Source organism: Leptonychotes weddellii, chromosome 5 (genome assembly GCF_054177405.1).
Source record: "Leptonychotes weddellii isolate Sample4059 chromosome 5, ASM5417740v2, whole genome shotgun sequence".
NCBI lineage: Eukaryota > Metazoa > Chordata > Mammalia > Carnivora > Phocidae > Leptonychotes > Leptonychotes weddellii.
In genome coordinates, this window is record NC_138373.1 from 99,109,976 (window position 1) to 99,131,841 (window position 21,866).

The 21,866-nt window shown below is 34.8% G+C and overlaps 1 protein-coding gene across 1 annotated transcript in view; it reads right to left on the minus strand.

The window, feature by feature from the left end:
- The window catches only part of LOC102738489 (protein SCAF11), a 534,109-nt gene that overhangs the window by 490,475 nt on the left and 21,768 nt on the right, over positions 1-21,866 (minus strand). Inside the window, exons 3-5 of the mRNA XM_081821541.1 lie at positions 15,768-15,849; positions 13,016-13,173; positions 2,676-2,753 (exon numbers count right to left, since the gene is read on the minus strand). Of these exons, the coding sequence (XP_081677667.1) occupies positions 2,676-2,753; positions 13,016-13,173; positions 15,768-15,828 (297 nt within the window). The 5' untranslated portion in view covers positions 15,829-15,849. The remainder of the gene's footprint in view (positions 1-2,675; positions 2,754-13,015; positions 13,174-15,767; positions 15,850-21,866) is intronic.

Below are 21,866 nucleotides of genomic sequence, written 5' to 3' on the forward strand. Positions count from 1 at the left end.
CCCTCCCACCCCCCACCACTCCAGCAACCCTGTTTGTTTCCTGAGATTAAGAATTCCTTGTATCAGCAAGATCATATGATACAAGTCTTTCTCTGATTGACTTATTTCACTCAGCATAATACCCTCCAGTTCCATCCACGTCGCTGCAAATGGCAAGATTTCATTCCTTTTGATGGCTGCATAATATTCCATTGTATATATACACCACATCTTTTTTATCCATTCATCTCTTGATGGACATCTTGGCATCATTAGTTTTTGATATAGTGATCCACGATTCATTATTTTCGTATAACACCCAGTGCTCCGTGTAGTACATGCCCTCTTTAATACCCATCACCGGGCTAACCCATCCCCCCAACCCCTCCCCTCTAAAATCCTCAGTTTGTTTCTCAGAATCCACAGTCTCTCATGGTTTGTCTCTCCCTCCGATTTCCCTCCTTCATTTTTCCCTTCCTTCTCCTAATGTCCTCCATGCTACTCCTTATGTTCCACAAAGAAGTGATACCATATGATAATTGACTTTCTCTGCTTGACTTACTTCACTTAGCATAATCTCCTCCATGTTGATGTAAAAGTTGGGCATTCATCCTTTCTGATGGCTGAGTAATATTCCATCGTATAGATGGACCACATCTTCTTTATCCATTCATCTGTTGAAGGGCATCTCAGCTCTTTCCACAGTGTGGCTATTGCGGACATTGCTGCTATGAACATTGGGGTGCATATGGCCCTTCTTTTCACTACATCTGTGTCTTTGGGGTAAACACCCAGTAGTGCAATTGCTGGGTCAGAGGGTATCTCTATTTTTATTTTTGAGGCACCTCCACACTGTTTTCCAAAGTGGCTGTACCAACTTGCATTCCCACCAACAGTGTAAGAGGGTTCCCCTTTCTCCACAACCTCTCCAACATTTGTTGTTTCTTGCCTTGTCAATTTCTGCCATTCTAATTGGTGTAAGGTGGTGTCTCAATGTGGTTTTGATTTGAATTTCCCTAATGGCTAATGATGATGAACATTTTTTCATGTGTCTGTTAGCCATTTGCATGTCTTCTTTTGAGAAGTGTCTCATCATGTATTCTGCCCATTTTTTGACTTATTTGTTTTTTGGGTGTTGAGTTTGAGAAGTTCTTTATAGATATTGGATACCAGCCCTTTATCTGTAGTGTCATTTGCAAATATCTTCTTCCATTCTGTGAGTTGCCTCTTTGTTTTGTTGACTACTTCCTTTGCTGTGCAGAAGCTTTTTATCTTGATGAAGTCCCAAAAGTTCATTTTTGCTTTTGTTTCACTAGCCTTTGGAGATGTATCTTGGAAGAAGTTGCTGTGGCCGATGTCAAAGAGGTTACTGCCTATGTTCTCCTCTAGGATTTGGATGGATTCCTGTCTCACGTTGAGGTCTTTCATCCATTTTGAGTTTATCTTTGTGTATGGTGCTAGAGAATGGTCGAGTTTCATTCTGTATATAGCTGTCCAATTTTCCCAGGACCATTTATTGAAGAGACTGTCTTTTTCCCATTGCATATTTTTCCTGCTTTGTCGAAGATTATTTGACCATGGAGTTGAGGGTCCATAACTGGGCTCTCTATTCTCTATTAATAAAAGAATAAAGTCATCTGCCCATGACAACCCTGAAACTGTGAGAAGTCTCTCTCAAGATCTCTACAAATCCCTGTATCCTTCCCCAATTGCTCATTTTCCTTCAAATACCAGCATTTAAAAACAAAGATACCAATTTTTTTTTAAGATTTTATTTATTTATTTGACAGAGAGAGACACAGCGAGAGAAGAGACACAAGCAGGGGGAGTGGGGGAGGGAGAAGAAGGCTCCCCGCTGAGCAGGGAGCCCGATGTGGAGCTCGATCCCAGGACCCTGGGATCATGACCTGAGCCGAAGGCAGACACTTACCGACTGAGCCACCCAGGCGCCCCAATACCAATTTTTTTTTAAGATTTTATTTATTTGATAGAGAAAGCAAGAGAGGGAACACAAGCAGGAGGAGTGGGAGAGGGAGAAGCAGGCTTCCTGCTGAGCAGGGAGCCCGATGCGAGGCTCAATCCCAGGCCCATGGGATCATGACCTGAGCCGAAGGCAGACACTTAACGAGTGAGCCACCCAGGCGACCCAAAACAAAGATACCATTTTATATTTAGTTTTATTGCCTTAATCTTCCAAACATAATAATGCTTTTCATGAAAAACAATTTTTGGGTATTTCAAACTTAAGCTTTTGTGGGGTTGGTCTTTTAATCTAATATTCCATTTCAAACCCCTTTTCAATGGAAAAATGTATTCAAAGCACTATCCAATTAATTAGTAAATGTTTCTGACATATAAAAGTCCTCACACTAAAAACATTCTAAAAATGTACACCTCCTGCAATTTAAGACTAAATGTGAAACTTCTTTTAGAGCATCAGAAGTAATTTTGTGGAAAATCGTAAGGTGACTACCATGGATATGTCTTCTTTAAGAGGGCAAAGAAAAAAAAAGGTTCAGAATTTTTGTAGCCTTGTAGAAAAGTCTGGGCTGGCCATGCTGAAGAGGAATAATAATCACATATTAAACCTAAAGCTGAACAATTCATAAATATACTCAAACTGGCAATCTATTAAGGGAAAATCAAGTTTATACAGTTTATACAGTTCATGTTGCAAAGCAAAACATAAGCCTTACCTTAACACAACCTTCCAATGCACTCAATTTAAACACTGCCTGAAATGGTTTTCGGTCAACAGGACATGAAGCCAGTATCTGAAAAATGATTAGCAAATTATAACTTCACAAATGTTTCTTTAGAATAGATCAAAATTAAACTATAACAAATGCATTTATAGTAAGTTTTCCACTGGAAAAGGAAATAGAAAAATAATTTCTCTTCTTTCAAAGATAAAATAATTTCCACCTGTACCATGTCAGAGTAATAAATGTCTTAAATTTGTTCAATTCATTCAGACATTTATTAAGCACCTACTGTATGCTAGATAAGTGCACTACAACAATCAACAAGAGATAAAATCTCCATTATCAAGATATCAAGATAATACCATTTAGACCTGCTTGCCCAGCTGAGAACTACTGGTATACTGAAAGGAGAACTACACTGAAATCAACAGCTCTTATGACCTAAAGCACTTGGGCAACTGTAGATCAGCTGCAAAAGAATGGTTTGGACAGGTCCCATACAGATTTTGATATTCTATGACTTAATATTTCTCCCCAAATCAATTCTTTTGAATAAACAGTTATACCAGCAATAACTTCTCCAGAAGTAGTTTCCTATACATCCTTTAGGGGATAGCCAACACATATACGTATATATGGTGTATCTTTTAATATATAGGTAATATTAATTCATATGCTGAACTGAATTTTTTCTCTTAATTATCTATCTTAAATTGGTTTATATTATTATTTCTGAATGGTCCCATTCTCAATTAATAGCATGGTATGCTTAAGGGTTTTAATTTACACTTCCTTTTATATAAGTAAGACTGGGCATATTTTCATATTTTTAAGAGCTTTTCAAAGTTCCTTTTTTTAAAATTCTTTATTCATGCCCTTAGCCTAACTTTTTTATTAGGTTTCTGGCCTTTTTAAAATTGAATTGTATGCGTTCTTTATAGATTAAGGAAAATTGTCTTTTGATCACTCTGATTCTAAATGAACTTTACTTTGGTAAAATTATTTCCTATACTTTCAAAATAAATACATATCAACTATAGCAGTTTCTGTGATTAGAGTATTTAAATATTTGTATAGGAATAGGTTTATATTATTTAAATAATTTAATATGGAGTATGCTGCCCATTAGAGTAGGAGGGAAGATTCTGTACCATATAAAAATACCAAAAGGTGATATTATTAGTACTTACGGTTATAAAAGTAAAACAGGATTTTAACAATGAATAGCAACAGTCCCACAAGATAGTAATGGAATTTGATAAATTATATTCTCTAGTGAAAAATGTTGTCATTTTTGCCTCTCTGGACTTTGGAACGTATCAAGATATGCTTATACAAGCCCAGTAGATCAGACTATATGAGCCTTTGATCATAGAATACATTTTCACAAAGCCTGTGAATCACTTTGGGAGCAGCCAAAATATAAATTGAGTTACTTTTTACTACTCTAAAAAGTAGTTTTTCTTTTCCTTTTAAGTAGGCCTTGATAAAATGCTTTACCCACATCTGAATTAGGAAATGTGACCTTACTGCATTCAATCAGTTCAGACTGGTAGAAGCCAGCTCAGCTTACTTCCAAGTACTATGGATTTAGGATGCCATTACTTCCCTTACAGAAAACTTGACCTTAAGAAGCTTTGCAACAAGTAGTGACAAAGCTGTCCACGTCTCTTTTAGTAATGCACTGCAAATAGCAATTCTAGTTCAAGGAATTCAACTATGTGATTGTTGTTTACCATATTAGCATTTACTGTATGAAATTTCTTAAACTAGAAGTTGCATTAATACATTTATAATTCAAAATAATATTTAAAAGTAAAAATTTTCAGGGCACCTGGGTGGCTCAGTTGGTTAAGCGCCCAACTCAGGTCAGGACCTCAGGGTTGTGGGGTCAAGCCCCGTGTCAGGCTTCACGCTGGGTGTTGAGCCTGCTTAAGATTTTCTCTCCCTCCTGCCCCTCCCTCTCTCTGACTCTCTCTCTAGTTAAAAAAAAAATTTTTTTTATTTAAAAAAAATAAAAACTTTCAAGTTCCTATAAATAACTAAAGTTTCAGAATATACTTATTTCTATTTTAAAGGTAAATTCAGATAAACATTCAAAAAAAGGTAAAACAAGGGCAGATGAAAACTTTGTTTCTATCCATGTTTTTTAAAAAGCGATTAACAAAGATGTACGGAAGCTCTGAATTTACTGTCTACTTTCATATCTTGCCCTGATAAGTAACCCTGAGCAAGTTATAGACTGTGTGTGTCTCAGTTACCTCATCTGTGAATATGCAGATAATAGAACCTCTCTCTAAGGTTCTTATGGGAATTAATGGAATTAATCTTAGAAGAGTGTATGGCATATACTAAGCATTGTGTAAAATCTTCTAAATTTAATCTTAGAAGAGTATGGCATATACTAAGCATTGTGTAAAATCTTCTAAATATCAACTAACTTCACTGCACAAACAAAAACAAAAAAAGCTTAGTTCATTAACAAAAAGACAACCTACCATATGATGTATACATGAATGTGAGAGACAGGAGTTCTTAATGATTTTTTGTTGGAATTTGCAAAGTTCATGACATATATGGAAACTAAAATATTTCATTTTATCTATTTCAATTTGTAACACTAAGATGGAACAAAGAAAGAAAGCCACTGTGTTCAAGAAATTTACTCTATATTAGGTGCATTGAATCTTTCAAAAACGCTGAAATTACATAACTGTATTTTCTTCCTTATGAAATTTCCTCGTTTGACACCAGCTAAATGGCACTCCTGTCTTGAAAACTGACAGTCTGAACCTGAGCCATTCCATTTTGATTGGTTTCAAATAATAGGGTTCTGAGTAAGATTTTGGTTTTGTTCTCTTCTCCTTAAGCAAAATTGCCACAGATTTAAGGTTTCATTTGAAGAAAAGGCTCCACTGCTCTTACAAAAACAAAACAACAACAAAAATAGTCGGAAAACCACTGTTATCTGTTATCAACAATTTGTATATACTTACATTTTCTAAATCTAGTTAGTACCAGAAAATAAGTTAATAGATTTTCTTTAGCTCAGGCTCAGCCATCAGAAAAAATGCTGAAACCAAGTTATCCTCCCCAGTTAAGGAAAGCATAGGTCAGAAAACAAGCTACCTATAGTAGACAAAGTATCTTTGCTATGGCTACTTAGAAATGATGATATCCAATTCTGACCTCAGAACAGTTTAACAAAACATTTCAAAGGGGAAACAGAAAAGAAATTCGGTTATCCGAGTTAAGTCTTCATAACATACTTCAATAAATTAAGATTGACTAAAGAAGAATACAAAAGAAATCAAAACAGATTTTTAAAAAATTAAGTAGATCACTAATTTTTTGTTAATGTATACTATAAGAAAAGTACACATGGCAAAGTTCAAAGACACCATCATTAACAGGTATTAATGCATAAAATTACACATAACGTGATGATCAAATGCCTTTACTAGAAAGTTTTACAAATAGGGTTTTAAAAATGGTTTACATTGGCCTAATTTTAAAGCATTCCCAAGGGTAACTTCACCCTTATATCCAACAGATATCCATTCAGAAAATGTCAGATATTTTAATCTTAGTTTTCATGGTTTGTGTTACTAATATAGCTGATTTAGTTTTCAGTTGTGTGGTTTTAAAAATGCACATTTAAAACTAATGTAGAAAATTTTGAACTAACATACTTATTGTGCTTAAAAATGTAATTTTAGTTTTGAAGAAAATTATCAAATTTTGTTTTCCTTTTACATAACAAAAATAAATACCCCTTAATTATTCACCATTTTGATTCCTTATATACATCAAAAATACTCTTCAATTAATCACCAATTTAAGCCAATGACTTTCATTTCAATAATCTGTGAAGTATCTAATTTAGTTTCATAATCAAGGTAGTTAAATATCACCATTCAACTTGATAAAGCTACAAAATTAATAGAATCTGATCACTGCTTTACAATGTAATGTGTATTAAAAAACAGAGCATAATTTTATTGTGAAAGCTCTGTACTAAGGTTGTATCAGTGAAGGAGGCAATTTTGATAGAAATAAAAAAATCTTCCTAATGATTTCAGTAAAACATACCCTAGTATTCTGAAGCGTTGTAAATTCCCAGCTCAGACAAACCCATATTTAAATGTAAGAACAGGAAACCTTCCTTATTTGGAATTCAGGATTCTTGATTTCTAATATTTCTTGCTTCCTGTTGCTGCTCTATCCTCAATCACAAAGGCTGCCTACAGATAGCCCCTCCTAGAGAGAGAGAAGCAAGTGTTAAAGGTAAGTGCTTAAAGACTAAATCTCAGTACCTATATTTACAAGTAGGTTTGTCTGCTCATGGGAATCTCTAGAACATTTATCTTTCCTGCTAACAAAGAGAGCACATTATATAAAACTACAGTTCAAAAGTAAATAAAAAGGATTTAGGAATGCATACCATTAGAGGCTTATTTTAAAAATCTATTCACAAGAACCTATTTTCCTTGTTGATGGTTCTAAGATACCTAGCTTAGACACTTCCAAAGAAAGTGTTCACCTGTAGTCAGACAGACTACATGTTCCCTATCACACTTAACCAGTTCAAGACAGTCCTTGTCAATCCACATTAGTAAAACTGTGGTTCTTTCTAACAGCTTTCAAGAATATATTCCTAAAGAACAAATGACTGTCAGTGATAAAATTAACACTAAGAAAGCATTTTATCTAACTACTCAAAGGGAACCCTTTCTTGTTCTTGAAGATACAACAGTTGGGTAAGAATTACTTTTAATTCTAGTTTCTTTTTACATTTAATAGTTAATTATTTCTTTAGAAAAATAAAAACAGTAAATTCCTTAACTACCTACACAAATCATTTAAAAATTCTGACATTTAAAACTAGGCTATATAGGAATACGCCTTACTTTACCTAACTGGTAAAAACAGTATTAAATAAAAATCTATGACATTTATGCTTTAAATAATGAGTGTTCACTTTAAATAATGAGTGGTTCACAATGTAAAAATGTAAAAATACTCTTTGTTCTACCAAAGGTTTTACCAAAGGATTAATCCATGAGGTGAAAACAACAGGGGATTTGAAATAATTATAGTCACAAATTCAAGTTCTGAAGGACCCAGAACTAGCAACCTCTCTTATTTTAAGGATGATGATAGAGTCCTGAATCACCTCTTGCACAAGTTGTAATAATTAAATGAAATAATGTATTTGACAATGCTTTACAAAGTTTTAAAGATAAGAACTAATAGTATTGCTCCACAGATGTTTAAATTCTTGTTCACAGAGAACTACATAACAGAGAGGTTTAGTTTAGTTCAGGAATAAATAAAAATTAAAATTCCAGGAAAAACTGAAGAAATCCAGACAATATACAGCTTTGAAAGGTATTCTAATCACCAGAATGTGTAAATTTCTATTCATTGCATAAAAGAACATCTGTACATAAAACACATCTCAGTAGTCAACATATAAGTCAACTAGTCATATTCTGATTTTTTGGTATGTATTAATTAAAAATATATTCCTCACCTGTCTGCATTGAACACTGTCGTTTGACTTCTTCAAGAACTGTACTCATCATAGTAAGACCCTCTTCATTTCTAGTCTCAGAAGAGAAAACATACCTTCGCCAGCTGTCTAAATCTGATTTAACCTTACTTTCTCAAACTGAAGCTATCAGCATTTGATATGAAATGGAGGACTGAGATAAATAAATTGAAGGAGAATAATTTGCTTACAGCAGGAAAGTTAATCACATTTAAAAAGTTACTTAAAAGATAAGGGAGGGGCGCCTGGGTGGCTCAGTTGGTTAAGCGACTGCCTTCGGCTCAGGTCATGATCCTGGAGTCCCTGGATCGAGTCCCGCATCGGGCTCCCTGCTCGGCAGGGAGTCTGCTTCTCCCTCTGACCCTCCCCCCTCTCCTGCTCTCTCTCTCTCTCAAATAAATAAATAAATAAAATCTTTAAAAAAAAAAAAAAAAGATAAGGGAAATATTTTATATTACCTTAAAGACAGAAAATCCTAGGGGATATCAGAACCTCCTGATCACATGTGTGTCCCTTTAAATAAAATAATCTCTTAAATACTTCAAACATAAAATGCTTCCAAGGCTTTAAACTTTAACCCTTTTAGGGCCAAAATTTTAACCACTTCTTGGCAATCTGCCAAATCATAAATCCTATTTTCTCAACCTGCATGTTTGTGTGTGGAAGTAGTATCTTATTGTCTATAGGGAATCACATTTATGGATCAGCTGTCACTACTACAGCTGTGTGTCACGCTTCTCTAGCCTTCACCTTTCTAAATACCTACTTTAAAATGTGCAAACTCAGGGGGCGCCTAGGTGGCTGAACTGGTTAAGCAGCTGCCTTAGGCTCAGGTCATGATCTCAGGGTCCTGGGATCCAGCCCCAAGTTGTCAAGCTCCCTGCTCGGCAGGGAGCCTGCTTCTCCCTCTCCCTCTGCCCCTCCTCCCTGCTCGTGCTCTCTGTCTCAAATAAATAAATTTTAAAAATAATAAAATGTGCAAACTCAGAGGATCAAGGTTAAACTTATAGGCAAAGTAAAAACTGTCAATATGTTTAGACTGTATAGGTATAATATAGGTAAAATATATATAGGTAATATAGGTAAAAATATAGGTGGATAAATCTGGTAAAATAACTTTTTGAGTGGCTGATAAACTTTATAGTGTATTGCTCTGTGCATATTTCAGCCATTCAAAGGTCTTCTTTGTTTAGTTTTAGATTCTCAGCTCTAATATTAATGCTTTAAATTAATAAAAATTTCAACTTTCCTTAAGTGTTAATTACTGCTTAATTTAATATTCTATTTCTACATCATCATCATTATTATTTCACAAACCAACAGGCCTACCATGCAAGAGTTTCTTGAAATTAAACGTAGTCATAGTAGACATGCTTAATCTGTTCTAGTGTCCCCAAGGGCAGGTAATTAAGTTATGGGCCATGAAGGCCACCATAGGTTCCATTATCCTGAATCTTTCTGCCCTGGGGAAGGCAAATTGTATAAAATACCAACAGACTAAAGCTCAGTTACTTGATCACTTGAAAGGCCTTACATGGCTTTTGTTTTAAATAACCAGAGAACCAAAATTTTAGAGCTTGAAAAGATTAAAACTAACTTTGACTTTGGATATAGATATTTTAGGAGCATGAAAAATTTCAGGAGGGTGTCTGATATAAATACACTATGCTACTCTATACCGTAAGTTTACTTGTTTCTTACAGAGGAGAATTTCTTCAATGCCTAAAATATTAAGGTGAAAGTAAATAAATAAGTACTTCTTTTTGGTTCTTGATATCCATTCTGAATCCTATTTCAATGAACCTGGAGGACAAATCTCAGATAGCTCAGCTGCATTTCTGAAAGACACATAAGCTAGGAAGATGATTCTCAACACATTTTATACTGTTTTCTTATTATGTAGATTTCTAACCACTATAAATCTCACTTTGATTTCTACCTTCCTACTAAAAGTGAACACTGGTAAAATTTTAAACTATGGATCAATTTTTTAAAATTATTTTAATTTCAGGCTATTCCTTTAAGTATTTAGCAACAAATTAGAGTTCAGAATCCTTGTCTTGAATATTAAATAAACACTAACAGTGATTTAAATGAAAGAATATTTTTAAAAGCCTTAGAATAAGGCCTGGCTGGTTAGGAGCCTCTAAATACAGACAGGTATATCCTAACCATGAAATCCAAAGTAAACTGCATGCCCCTCTTTAGAAAACAGAAGGCGGCTAAGGAAAATGAGAGGACCGAGTTTAACAACTAATGGCCATGAAGAAAAACCACCAGTGAATCTGAAATCTGATTCTATTTGTCAAAGCACATATATGCTTCAAAACACATCCAATTTTTATCATACCAATAAAAGATTCAAACGGAAAATTTAATTCAAAGCCGAAGTGATTTTGCTAACCAATATTCATTTATTATATGAACAATTTATTGGATTGTGCTCTTGTTACTGCTCAATTTAATGATGCCTGCTATCCTGATTAGGGACAATGAAATAATTCAGAATATTCTCTGGTTATTCTCTGCTTTCAAGGTTAATCACTTTTGTTTAAACAATACCACAATACCCCTTGTCCCCCTACTTTCTTTTAAAAGCAGTTTGGCTTCAATAAAGATTTATATCCAAAGGAGTAACACAAAAGAGGAAATATTACATGCAAGAAAGGTGTTGACCACAATACTATATATGTTATCAAGTATTTCAACTTAAAAAAAAATATTCAGGGGCATCTGGGTGGCTCCATCGGTAAAGCGTCAGACTCTTGATTTTGGCTCAGGTCATGATCTCAGGCTCCTGAGATTGAGCCCCCCATTAGGCTCTGCGCTCAGTGGGGAGTCTGCTTGGGATTCTCCCTCTCCCTCTGCCCTTTCCCCCCACACTCCCACACTCTCTCTCTCAAATAAAATCTTAAAAAAAAAAATATTCAACGAGTTAAAAACAGGTTAAGTTTAGAACTGAGTAGAAAATGTGCATAGTCCACAACCTACTAGTAGTTCTACTTCTAGATATATACCCTAGAGAAACTTGGAGGATGTACACCATGATAAAGTGTATGATTATGCTGAAGGTGCATGTAGAGCATAACAATGGAGAATCATGTCTATTTTATATATTCTAATTTCAGAGAAAAGCACACACTCAGACTATGCTGCTGAACCTTACAATTATGTGATCACTAAATACAATCTTATAAAAGCACTGAATTGAACCTTCTACCCATCTAATAATGTTGCTTCTCTACTGGAAGCAAAATCTCTATTTTTAAAATATTTAATCATGAAGCAAACCAAGGTGCATTAAATTCAACACAGATGAAATCTTTAAATGGGTGGCAGAGAAAAATATGCATTTATTAGTCAATGCTCCTGCAAACACATGGAGATTTATAATTATATTAAATAATTAAATTAAACTCAACGTATTTTTTCCCAAAATACATTTTTACCTCTCCTTAGTCCCTTCTTGCCAAGACCAGTTTAGGCCTTAATCTAATTAGAACTGTTTCCAAGTATACTGCTATGAATTCGATTGGTGTAACAAATCTTTTTTCCTCCTTCCAGAACTCAGCCACAGCATCATCAGTATACAGTTATATTCTCCTTTCTACACTATTAATGAAAATATAAGTAAAACACAGAACTCTGAAAGCCCCAATTATGGAAGAAGCAATTAATTCCAATGTGCTTAAAGACATCAATTTGAATGCAGCTACTGTTGAAAAAATATTTTTGTGATTTATCTCCTTTATTCATTTTTACACACTGAAAGACTACTAACTCAGAAAAATACAGCATGATTCATATGACAATGAATTTTTTTATTTCACAATTCATAACAATAGGGCTTATAATGCGTATTCAGTGATTCAATGTACCAGTACCATGATCTATTTGGCCTGAACTAAGTCAACATAATACATTAAAAGTCCAAAATATCCTTTTCTTAATCACTTACAACCTATAAAGAAACTCAGTAATATCATTAACTTGGACTGTGAAATTAGTTCATACTACATTAAAAATAAGAATTAGAAAATGGCAGTTCTAAATTCACTTCTGCCTCTTTAAGCTATGAAATCTTGTCAAGTTCTAGAACACAAAGTCCAAGCTCCTCATCTGTAAAATTGAAGAACACTACTACATCTGCTCTTGTTATTCCACAAGGCTGATACAAGAAGAAATCAAATAATCTATGTAAAAATTCTCTGAAAAATATAAAACACAAAACAGACAGAAGGTGTTATTAGTAGTAAGCAGATATTATCCCAAGAGGGTTAAGTATACCAAAGATGAATTACTGCATTTTTACCACCCCCCCAGAATCTGTTATTCCTATAAGGTTTTGTTTTGTTTTAAGATTTTATTTATTTATTTGACACACACACACAGAGAGAGAGTGAACACAGGCAGAGGAAGAGGGAGAAGTAGACTCCCCGCTGAGCAGGGAGCCTGACATGGGGCTCGATCCCAGGACCCTGAGATCATGACCTGAGCCAAAGGCAGACGCTTAACCGACTGAGCCACCCAGGTGCCCCAGGTTTTGTTTTGTTTTTTAAGATATGCACTTAAAATTTTTTAACTATAGAAGAACAAAAAAGATGTGTAAAAAAAACTAGAAGAAAGTGTACTGACAGAATTTGAATAATACAGGGAGATTTGTCCACAGTAAGGGGAAAACATGTTATTTATAAAAGGCATTATCAACTCTATAGGTGGCATGATACCATGCTAGGGAATTAAAATACAATAATATTTAATTTATTGTCAGACTCACCTCTGCCCATTTAAGAATACAGGTCATGCAGAAGACATGATTACAGCTTTCTGGAAAACCAACTTCTTTCTCTAACAGGCAATTAAGACATATTGGACATCTGTCAGCTTCACTGTACAACAGACCAGTGGTAGCAGTATTATCTTTGTTTTCTTCACCTATAAAGTAAAGCAGCCATATATGCTTTCAAGTTTTCCAGACCAAATGACATGTTTGTGGCAGTATCATGAACTAGATATTCTAAAGGGCTCCCCTATTACAAAGTAATTAAATCTTACAATGTAACAAACATACTTCTTGAGCACAATATCCCAACATTTACTAATTTACATTTTTTAATTTTTTTTTCTAATTTACATTTTTAATGGGGAAGTAAAAAGAATTTTTTTATGGAATTAATTTTAAGTAATAATCAGATGGTTCAAAAATTTTAAAGTAAAAAAAAGGTTATAGTGACAAATCTCCCACTCAAATCTACTGCCATCCATCCAGTCCCACTGAATGCAACAAGTAACAACTATTAAGTTTCTTCTGTGTTCTTCCAAAGATTTTTGGTGCAGAAGCAACTCTTAAAACATATCCTTTTAAAGCTCCTTCTTTACACAAATACTAAAACACTATACACACTAGTCAGCATTTTTTTGTTTTAACTTATTGATGGACATTCACTTGTTTTCAGTCTTTGGCTCTTTCAAACAAGGCTACAATGAAAAACTGTCATTTCATATTTTTAATAGCTATCTATAGGATAAATTCCTAAAACAGGAATTGCTAGATCAACATGTATGTACAGCTGTAGTTTGAATAGATACTATCAAATTTTATCCCTTAGGGTTTGTACTAATTTAAATGCCCACCAGCAATATAAACACCATACAAGAATATGTACTGTGGGCTCAAAAGTAAATAAAAGAAACTCCAAAATTCAACATAAAATGAAACAAAAATAAAGAAATTGTCAGCTGAAACGCGAACAATATACACCAAGCAAATGAAAAAGTGGGGATTGTCCTGGGAGCAAACGTTCTTATTAGGGTTCACATCTAGAGACTTACAACCAACCCAGGTAGGGTAACTGATCCTAAGAGACTTCCATATTAGGTCAAGACCCCCAACACGGCTAAAGTAAAGCATGGGTTCAGGAAAAAGCAAATACAAATCCTCTGAAGGAAAACATCCCTTAGGTAGGCCCTCAGAATTCTACAGATTAAATTGATCAAATATGAGTTCATAATCAAACATTGCCAAACCTAAGAAAATAAGTTACCTTGAGTAAGAATCAGCAGAAACAAGAATTTATTTAGATTTATTTTTTTGCATTTTATATATTATACTTACTCTCAATTTATTTAGATGCCCACCAGCTTCAAATATCAGAATTTGCAAATACAACACAGAATGATTAAACAGCATATTAGACCCAGAAGAAAAGAGTATTTGTGAACTGGAAGAGAGATCTGAGAAAACTATCTAGACTTTAAGAGACATACAAGGAGATGTAACCTGAGAAAGGAGAGTGGGAAATGAGGTCAGAACAAAGTCTAACATACTAATTGAAGCCCAGAAGAAGAGAATAAAGAATATGCAACAGTTAAAGCAGTAATGGCTGAGAAATGAGAAAACAAAACAAACAAAAAAGATCCAAAAGATAAAGGACATACAAGGTATGGTAACCAAGAGAAATGAAAATAATCCATGCCAGAAACAATGCAGCAGATCTGTACAATGTCAAAGACATCAAAGATAAAAATAAGATCTAAAAAGAAAAATGAGGGAAAAGACAGATCATCTCTAAGGGATTGACAATTAGGCTGAAAAGAGATTTCTTGACAGCAAAAAGAAAACCAGAAAAATAGTTAAATAATATCTCCACAGTGCTAAGAGAGAAAAAAAACAAAACAAAACAAAAACCTATCAACCCAGAATTGTAGATCTATCTTTGAATAGTTTTGAAGAGATAAAATAAAAACAAAAACTTAAGAATTTACCCCTAACAGACTTTCACTAAAGGAACTTAAAGCTTTTTTCAGGAAGAAAAAAAGAAATGGGGGGCACCTGGGTGGCTCAGTTGGTAAAGCGACTGCCTTCGGCTCAGGTCATGATCCTGGAGTCCTGGGATCGAGTCCCCCATCAGGCTCTCTGCTCAGCAGGGAGTCTGCTTCTCCCTCTGACCCTCTCCATCCCATGCTCATTCTCCCTTTCTCAAATAATAAAATCTTTAAGAAAAAAAGAAATGGAGAAGAAATCCCCCCAAATACTATCTATGTTAAAATATCGACTAATCTGTGGTGTTTCAAAAAAAAAAAAAAAATAATGAATGACTATAACCTATGAAGAGCAGGATGATCAGAGTTAAAGTGTTCTAAGGTTCTTTACTGTTAGCAGTGAATATTAAAATATTAACTTTAGAAGCAGAGAAAAGATCAATGCCAACTATTTTAAAAACCCAAAACGGAAAATTACAACAACAAAAACAGGTTAGTATATTCATAAACCAGTAGGGAATAAAAATTTAAAAAGAAAGAGTTCAAGCAAACCAAAAACCTCAATCAATCAAAAATAAGACATGGGAGCAGGGGAAAAAATGTATACACTTCTTCAGTGTATATATAGCATATATTCAGGCAGCTTATTTCAGAATTTAAGACCAATGAAAATAAGTGAAAACAAAAAACTCTTTGTGAATTTTGAAATGTACACAAATGAACAGTTTAGAAACACTAAGAACACACAAGCTTTATAAAAAAGTTACCTTCCATATCTTCATACTCCTGATCTCCCACATTTAGGGTATATATAGTTTTCTTCTTCATTTCTCCTTGAAAAAGGGTTTCCTATAGGATGAATTACAATAGAGAAATTTTATGTTTGCGTTCTCCCAGTATCAATGAAAAACAAAAACCCAGAACTGTAAGAAATTATTTTACACATAAAAGAACATAGTACAAGCCAAGCCAGTAAATTTTATGGATAATCCAGTACTCTTTTATACTCCTTGTCATCAAGCAGTCTTACTGAAAGGAAAAACCTTGTGTAAGTATTAAGCAACAAAGACTAAATGATAGCTTTTGTGGTACAGGCATAAATATAATTGGAGCTTAGGGAAAAGAGATCAATTTGAACTGGAGTTTTCATTGAAGGTGATAGGTTATGTGTGTTGAGCTTAAGGCATTTAAGGGGCAACATAGTCTAAAGTAATAAAATAGCATTTAACTAGGCCAATCTGACAACAACAAGAAGAGTAAAAGTATGAGAGAGAGAGAGAGAGAGAGAGAATGTGTACTGAGGAGGGATATATGCTAAGAAGTTCATCTGGAAGACTATAGTAATGGGTAAGGAAAGCAATACGCAAAACAATGTAAATCAAGTAGGGAAAGATTACAAATGGATCTCCAATGATTGAGAAGTTTAGACCCAATCTTAGAGATTCCTCTGAAGAAGACTGAAATGATAAAAGTAATATAAATGAATCTTTTAAAAGAATGATCTGTCAGCAAAGCACAGAAATGGATTATAGCAGGGAGAGATTAGAAGCAGAGAGATTTCCATAGCTAGAGTAATTGGCTATGAAGTGAATAAAAAAGCAAGAAATTAAGAATTTCTGAGATATGATGACTAAATACAGGGAAGGAGTCAAAGATTACTCTGGCCTTGAGGACTAAGAAAATGATTACAAGAGGCAAAACAAGAAATGTAGGAAAGGAAATGAATTTGTTAGTCAAGGGGAATAAGTTTATGAGGTAAAATTATTTTTTAAGTTCACTCAATTCTTTCTTGAACTGATGCAAGACATATGACTGCAATGAGCTGTTCAAAAACATTTTGGAGTATCTCAGCACAAGAAATCCCCAATTTCATCAGTTATAATTCTCCCGTATTTATATGAAGTAATTTTTCTATTAGTTTCTTCAATAATTTAAACATACTAGTTTCTACATTAAAGGTATGTATTGCCCAGGAAAATTCTTTTAGGCTAAACAAGGAGAAATGCAAAGACTCACACTTTAGTTCAAAAACCAACTGTAAAGCAGAAGAAACTTAGTAGCACATAGACTTAAAGGTTTTAGTAGTTTAAAAAGTCAAAATCGGTAAGGATTAGAGTTACTTTAAAAAGTTAATTTAGGGGCGTCTGGGTGGCCAGGTGTTAAGCATCTGCCTTCAGCTCAGGTCATGATCCCAGGGTTCTGGGATTGAGCCCCACATCGGGCTCCCTGCTCAGCGGATAGCCTGCTTCTCCCTCTCCCCTCCCCCTGCTTGTGTTCCCTCTCTCGCTGTGTCTCTGTCAAATAAATAAATAAAATTTAAAAAAAAAAAAAATTAAAAAGTTAATTTAATCACAGTGTGCCTTAATAAAAGCAGACTGTCAAAAACAAAGGGAAACTTCCCCTTCAGCCTACATTTGCAACATTTGTTTTAGTTCTGGTGCTATTTTATTTAGGGACAAACAACAAAATGATGACTGTCCAGGGAAGATGACTAAACTGGTGACAGCCTTGGAAACCATCTCATATGCAAAAAGGTAAAGTAGTAAGAATGTTTAGCCTGGAAGAACAGAAAGCTTAAGGAGAAGGTTAGCAGTTACCTTCAAATGGAATGGGCTGTTCTGAAGGGGAGGTGTAGAAAAACCTATCGATGAAGATATTCAAGCAGAGGCCCAATGACTTCCTCCTGGGCTTGCTTTTTTTTTTTAATTCAAAGATTCACTGAGTGCCATAGGTATACTATTAGGCAATGCTTTAAGTATAGCATTGAACAAGACAGAAATTCCTGACTACATTCTAGCAGGGGAGATACAATAAACACACTAAAACATCTAGTATGTTGAGAAGTTGAGAAAAATAAAACAATGCAATTATAAAATAAACATACAATTATGGAGAAGGTGTTATTTCACACAGAATATTTAGGGAAAGCCTTTCTGATAAAGTGAAATTTGAAATGGCAATCAGAAACAATCAAGGGAGAGAATTATGTGAATACCTAGAGGACCTGCATTTGAGGCAGAAAAGAACAGCAAATATAAAGTCCAAAGGCAGAAAAGAGAGTGTGTCTGATATGTGCAAGGAAAAACAAGGAGACAAGTGTGGTTAGAATAGAATGAAAGAGATGAAAAGTAGTAAATGAGGACAGAGAGGTAATAAGATCCTGCAATACCTTAAGGGCTAAGGTAAACAGACACACTGGCTGCTTCTCTGAGTGACATGGGTCAGTAGCAGATTTTAAGCAGAGGAGGAGGCAAAGGAAAAAGAAAGTTGACTGATCATCTAGGGAAGGAGATGACAGCGGCTTGTACCTGAGTAGTAGCAATGGTGATGAAAAGGAATCAAATTCCAGCTATTTTCAAAATACAGCCATCAGGATTTGCAGAAAGACTGAATCTGAGGTATGTGTTAGAGAGCAAGACTCCAGAATAATTCCAAAGTATTCTGATCTGAGCAACTACAATAATGGAATTACTGATACAGAAGATTACTTTAAAAATATTCAGACAATCACAGATTACTTGATATTCACTCAGAAGGACAGTATCAGTATCACTTGGGAACTTGTTACAAATGCAGGATACCTCAGCCACCACTCCAGACCTAGTGAATAATCTGCATTTTATCAAGATCTGGACATGATTAATACCTATGTTAAAGCCTGAGAAACACTGCTCTAGGCAACTTCCCAAGTTGATTTTGAAGGCATACTGTGCTCCTGGTATGATCTATAATTGAGTGTAATCTTTATGTGGTGAAATTCATACCATACCAACTCCCCCAGTATCCTAAGTATCTAAGAGTAAAAAATATTTGAGTTAATTAAATGTGATAAAATGTCAATTTGAAAATACAATATTTTAAAAATCTAGGAAGTTCTCAAAACATGCAATATCCTATTCCTTTATGTAGCTAAATAACTTATGTCCTATTGGATATTCTAGGCTGTTTTCATATTTTATATTAACATATAAACTATAATCTATAATTAACATTTACAGTAAATACTGCCCTATTTTAACTCATGCAATGAAGTACATAAGCAATAGTTTATCACTGAGAAACTAAGAAACCTCAATCAATTTACAGACTCCCTTCCCTGTGAGAAATCTGCTTAAAAAACTAAGTGCTCCAAATCCTTAGAAGTTGTGTGCTTCTTCTTGAATGCATCATGTATTAACTGCGGCCATCTAATTAAACCAATTATGCTACATTACCAGTTTATTCATTCAAAATGATAGGGTTTTAGCATTTCACTAGATAAAAGTCACAACTTTCAGTTCAACAACTTATAGTCAGAACTTGCTCATATTTATTTGTTGTATCTGCCTAGATGCCAATTTTTAACCTAAGGACTCATGGTTTTTAATACCAGTTTTGCTTTAAATTTCCAGTAACAGAAGCACAGGAATACAATACAGATGCATGGTCCTAAGCCAATAACTTGTGGTCAGTAAAAAAACTTAAGAGATAAGCTGTGGGTGGGCAGGACTATCCCTCCTTGTGGTTACCCAAGAAGTTAGATATAACTTGATTTCATGATATTAACTATTAATGACTCTTAATCATATCATATTCTACCTAGACTCCTTAATAGTTTGACCAAGTTCTATATATTAATTATCTATAAATCAAACAGAATTTTCTTTTAATTTTGGTTTACCTCAAATCAATCTCAAAGAATGGTTGTTCACTCTTGATTTTAAGTTAATTCTGTTTACTTTTCAAAGGACTTTAATTTCCCAATTTCAGTCTTTAATATCTCTTCCCAGGCTCCACCTTTCCAAGCTAAAGCATCTTTTAAGTCTTTTATCCCTAACATAATGATCTTAAAACACTTATATCTTCCAAGCTGCCCTTTTTATTTCATTATATATTGCTTCTGTTATATATTAGAAATACTATTCCAAATATGTCCATAAAAAGTTTCAGGGGCACCTGGGTAGCTCAGATGGTTAAGCGTCTGCTTTCAGCTCAGGTCATGATCCCAGGGTCCTGGGATCTGTCTGTCTGTCTCCTCTCTCTGTCAAAAATAAAATCTTAAAAAAAAAAAAAAAAAAGTTTGGGAAGAATGACCTAATTTAAAAATTTTATTTATCATAAAAGCATCAACTTTTAGATGTGGAATAAAAAAAAAAAAGAGCACTAGTATCAATCAGTTTTCAGAATTCAGAACTCATTCTCCCACACAAACCCTGGAATACATGGAATTGAGAATTCCAGGCCAGCCATTATAGTGCATTCAAGTAACAATAGTGTAGAAAATAGTTCAGTTCTCTAAATCAGGACTGCCCGACAGGGAACTGTTCTATCAAGCACCTGAAATGTGGCTAGTACAACTGAGGAACAAAATTTTTCAATTTAGGTTTTAATTAATTTAAATTTAAGTAATCCAATGTGGTTACTGGTTACTATGCTGGACAGCACAGTTCCAGGATATAAAGAAAATTGTTTCAAGTTACACCTAAGACACTAGCAATGTATTTCCTATTGTAGTAGTTGCTGAAGCACCTCAAGCTTCAAGGAATCAGAGAAGGGACCAGAGGTTCCCACTAACAGAAACTAAACATTTTAGCCTTGGCCAGCTCCATTTAAAATTCCTATCCTTCCCTTCTCTCCATCCTTTTCTCTTCCAAAGCCTGTTTCCTTCCATCTACATCCAGTTCACTTCAAACCTCGCTCTCCTTGCTTCCTCCTACTGTCCTTCAAGCAAGTCCACGGTATCTAAAGATACAAACATCCTAGTTAAGACTTAGACCTACAGTCAAATCGCAGCTGCACTGCCATGCAGTAAGTAGCTGTTATTATCATTATTATTTTTTCCTAAAGATTTATTTTTAGAGAGAGCTAGTGCCCAAGCACGCACAGGAGGGGGGTAGGGGGGGTGTGCAGCTGGAGAGGGAGAGAGAATCCTCAAGCAGACTCTGCTGAGCACAGAACCTGACATGGGGCTTGGTCCCGGGATCCTGAGATCATGACCTGAGCCGAAATTAAGAGCCGATAGCTCAAGCAACTGAGCCATCCAGGTGCCCCTATTATTATTACTCGTGCTAGTAAGAACAGAAAAATAGGGAAGGGTAATAAAAGTGTTGACTGCCCAATTTCTTTGTTTTCCCTAGACAGAAGTGAGACAAAGGCAAACATAGGACTGAAAAAACACAAATCAACACTTCTGAATAACAAGTAAATTGATCAAGTCTACTAATATTCTGTCAAAAGAGTAGTTAGATCCTTTGGGTACAAAAATAGAAGACATACGAAACGCCATGAGGAAGTTTAGCTCTATTTCCCACCCCACTCTCAAACCCAATCCTGCCATTATAGAATCTATCATAGGAGGGCACAGATATGATAAATGGGAGCCAAGGCTGAATAAAAGGGATACTGGGAAAAAGTAAGAGCTGTCCCTATGTTGGGCATACTTATGCCAGGACAAAGCATATTTCTTGAAGATGCTAAATACTATTTTGATTCACATGGCTAAGGTCTTCAGAGAAGCCAGTGACTCCCAGAACCACTCTCAAATAATCTATTCTTCTTTCTCCTTTATTTCCAAACCTCTATCCAAGATAAACAGGTCCCCAAATTCAATCCCCTGTCCAAAAAATTCAATTAAAAAAAAGGGGGCATTCAGTAAGGTACTCTGAGTGGTACAGTTCAGTGATTAATGACTTGGGCACTGGTTTCAGGCAAACCTGTGCTTATGACATTGTCTTGCAGTAATAAACACTCAAATGTTAATAACCATTACTATTTTTTTTTAAAAGATTTTATTTATTTATTTGAGAGAGAGAGAATGAGAGACAGAGAGCATGAGAGGGAGGAGGGTCAGAGGGAGAAGCAGACTCCCTGCCGAGCAGGGAGCCTGA